Below are 2,610 nucleotides of genomic sequence, written 5' to 3' on the forward strand. Positions count from 1 at the left end.
GGAATGACCACCAGTCATTCATGCTGAGTAGGCAGCGTTGCAGAATCTCACACTTCTCGTTCATTGTGACATCATCCATGCCATGTGTTCACTAATACAAATCTTGGTCGACCATACACCTCTTTTTTTATTTTATTTTATTTCTATTATATACTTTTTTACATTTTATTTTTTATATCTCTTTTTAAGATAACTTTATCATCATATTATTATTTATTAAATTTATCAATTCTGAAAGGTGTGTGATATAGAGTGCACATTCAAATTGACTACCCATATAGAAAAAACAAAAGCCTATGAAAAACAAAATAATGTAACAAATACTTTCAATAAAAGTTATAACCAAAATAATGTAACAAATACAAAAGTTTTGTCAAATACAAGACATAAACATTATCTATGAATGATCTGTGCACTGTCTTCATCGCGCCTTAACATACACATTTCCATCTGAGGTGACACCCCTTGCGATCCTGAGGCAGTCTTCCATGATGTCATGTTACTTTGTGCCTTCAGTGACCATCCTTAGGTTGAGCACACGCCCCAACCTTTCTATAATCGCTTCACAAGCATCCTATGACATTCAAAAAAGCACATTTATTACAGCATTTAAAATAAATAACATTTTATAAAACATTAAAGCAACTAATATTACCATTGCATGTCTGGGGGGATCAGCTGCCAGTGACGGTCTAGCTCCTGTTGCCACTGGGATCTCCGTGATATTTGGCTCCACGTATGCCTCATGTTGTGGGACAGGTGGATGTCTGGGTTGATCAGCTGCCTGTGTGGGTGTGATGAACGGATGAGATATCTCAAAGAACCACTCCATGTAATCTCTTGAACACTTCCCAGGAACAAGACAAATATGTCCCGCAGCTGCTAGATGGTCCGAGTAATGCATCCACCTGTCGTCGATATCCTCATATGACAAGGAGGCACTAATAGGCGGTGGAGGGATGGTTTGAAGCGAAACTATCGCACCACCCTCTCTGGTCGAAGTGTGACCACAATGGGACCCCATCTAAGCTCACCCTGGAAGCATGAAATAAGGTCAAACACCCTAACTCCTTGGTGGTCACCATAAGGCATCCAACATACGTCAGTGATCTTCAGTGCATCTATACGTGTCCGGTACGTCGATGCTGTTAATCCCTTCATATAAGCCTTCATAGTAAGCCACCGGTAGGCACGTGGTGACATCTCGGCATAGCCATCATCAGTCACACTATCATGAACACTGGGAAAATGCTCATATATCCAACACTACAAACATGACATGAACATAAAATCAATGTCAATTACACATATTAAAAACATATTTACATCATAATCCAATTTAACATATTACAAACACAAAATTTACCTATAATAAAGTAACGTAACCAGCAATCTGTCAACCAGTGCTTTGAGAAGCTTCATTTAATTGGTCATACATATGCACTAGCGCGGCAGCTCCCCAGGCATAGCTCCCACTCTGAGCCAAGTCTCAAAAAACGTCCAAATGAACTACATGAACATGTGTTGCTCTCTTGTTAGCAAAAGGAGTGCAACCAACCAAGTGTAGGAGATACGCACGAGTAGCAACTATCCATTGTCGAGTGTTAGTCGTCTTATACGACTAACTTTTGTATAGAAAACTTTTTCAAAACATGTATAGTTTCCCCAATTTATAGTTCTTTTGTAGTAATTTGTAAATAAATCTTGATATGTTTAGATACCTGTCATTAGAGTATCTTTAATTGGAATTAATGATAAAATCTGTACAATTTCAGGTCAAAAGAGGCTAAAGTCTTGAAGTGCTAAAAGGAGCAGTCGCGCTAAGTGGAACCTGTGGGCTCAGCGTGCATCTACCGCTAAGCGCAGCTACATCGCGCTTAGCAGGATGAGAGAATCTGGAAGAGCACAAGAATCGAGGCCGCACGCTTAGCATGAGATCAGCTCGCTAAGTGAGACATTCGTCTCTTGCCAGGCTTAGCGCACAATTGGCACCAAGCCCGAATCCACTTACTCATGCTAAGCGCGACGGTGGTGCTAAGCACGACATCGCGATTTCAGAGTCTATTTAAAGCCTGATTTGTCAGAATTAGGGATAGAGAATTTTTACCAGAGCTGTATACTTTTGCATAGAATTCAAGAAGAGTGCTTTGGAGGCAGCAGAGAGGCAGTAGCTAAGCATGGAACCTAGGGTTCATCACTTAGAGAGATTAGAGAGTGTTTGAGTGATTGTGAGGTGCCAAGAAGAGGAGGAGGGATCCTCCTTCCTCTGTAAGCAACAATTGCTCTGTACTTTTCTGCCTCACTTGTATTAGGGTTCCTTGTATGGGTAGCTAAAAACCCTAGTTGGGGATTTCTAATGAATAGTTGATGTAATTACTTCTCATATCTAATTAATTGTGTTTTGTGTGTTCAATGTTTCTTTCAATGCTTAATTACTGCATGCTCTTGGTCTGATCACCTACTTGTGTGTACTGTTAGGTGACTTTAGCATTGGGAAATGTATTGTTGCCTTAGAACTTGATAGAAGCAGGTCTAAATAACTGCATTACCAGGGATGGATTGAGGGGTTTTAGTTTTCTTATTATGTTGTGATGATAATGTTGTTTAAGT

The 2,610-nt window shown here is 40.0% G+C and overlaps 1 protein-coding gene across 1 annotated transcript; it reads right to left on the reverse strand.

The window, feature by feature from the left end:
- Window positions 1-499: 499 nt before the first annotated feature.
- Window positions 500-1,422, reverse strand: LOC114398655. Its single transcript, XM_028360829.1, has 4 exons — window positions 1,387-1,422; window positions 1,102-1,266; window positions 656-1,024; window positions 500-574 (listed from the first exon to the last, which is right to left on the reverse strand). Exons 1-4 carry the CDS (start codon window positions 1,420-1,422, stop codon window positions 500-502), a joined length of 645 nt encoding a protein of 214 aa, XP_028216630.1.
- Between the last annotated feature and the right edge of the window lie 1,188 nt (window positions 1,423-2,610).

The sequence above is a fragment of the Glycine soja genome, chromosome 19, assembly GCF_004193775.1.
Source record: "Glycine soja cultivar W05 chromosome 19, ASM419377v2, whole genome shotgun sequence".
NCBI classification, from domain to species: Eukaryota; Viridiplantae; Streptophyta; class Magnoliopsida; order Fabales; family Fabaceae; genus Glycine; species Glycine soja.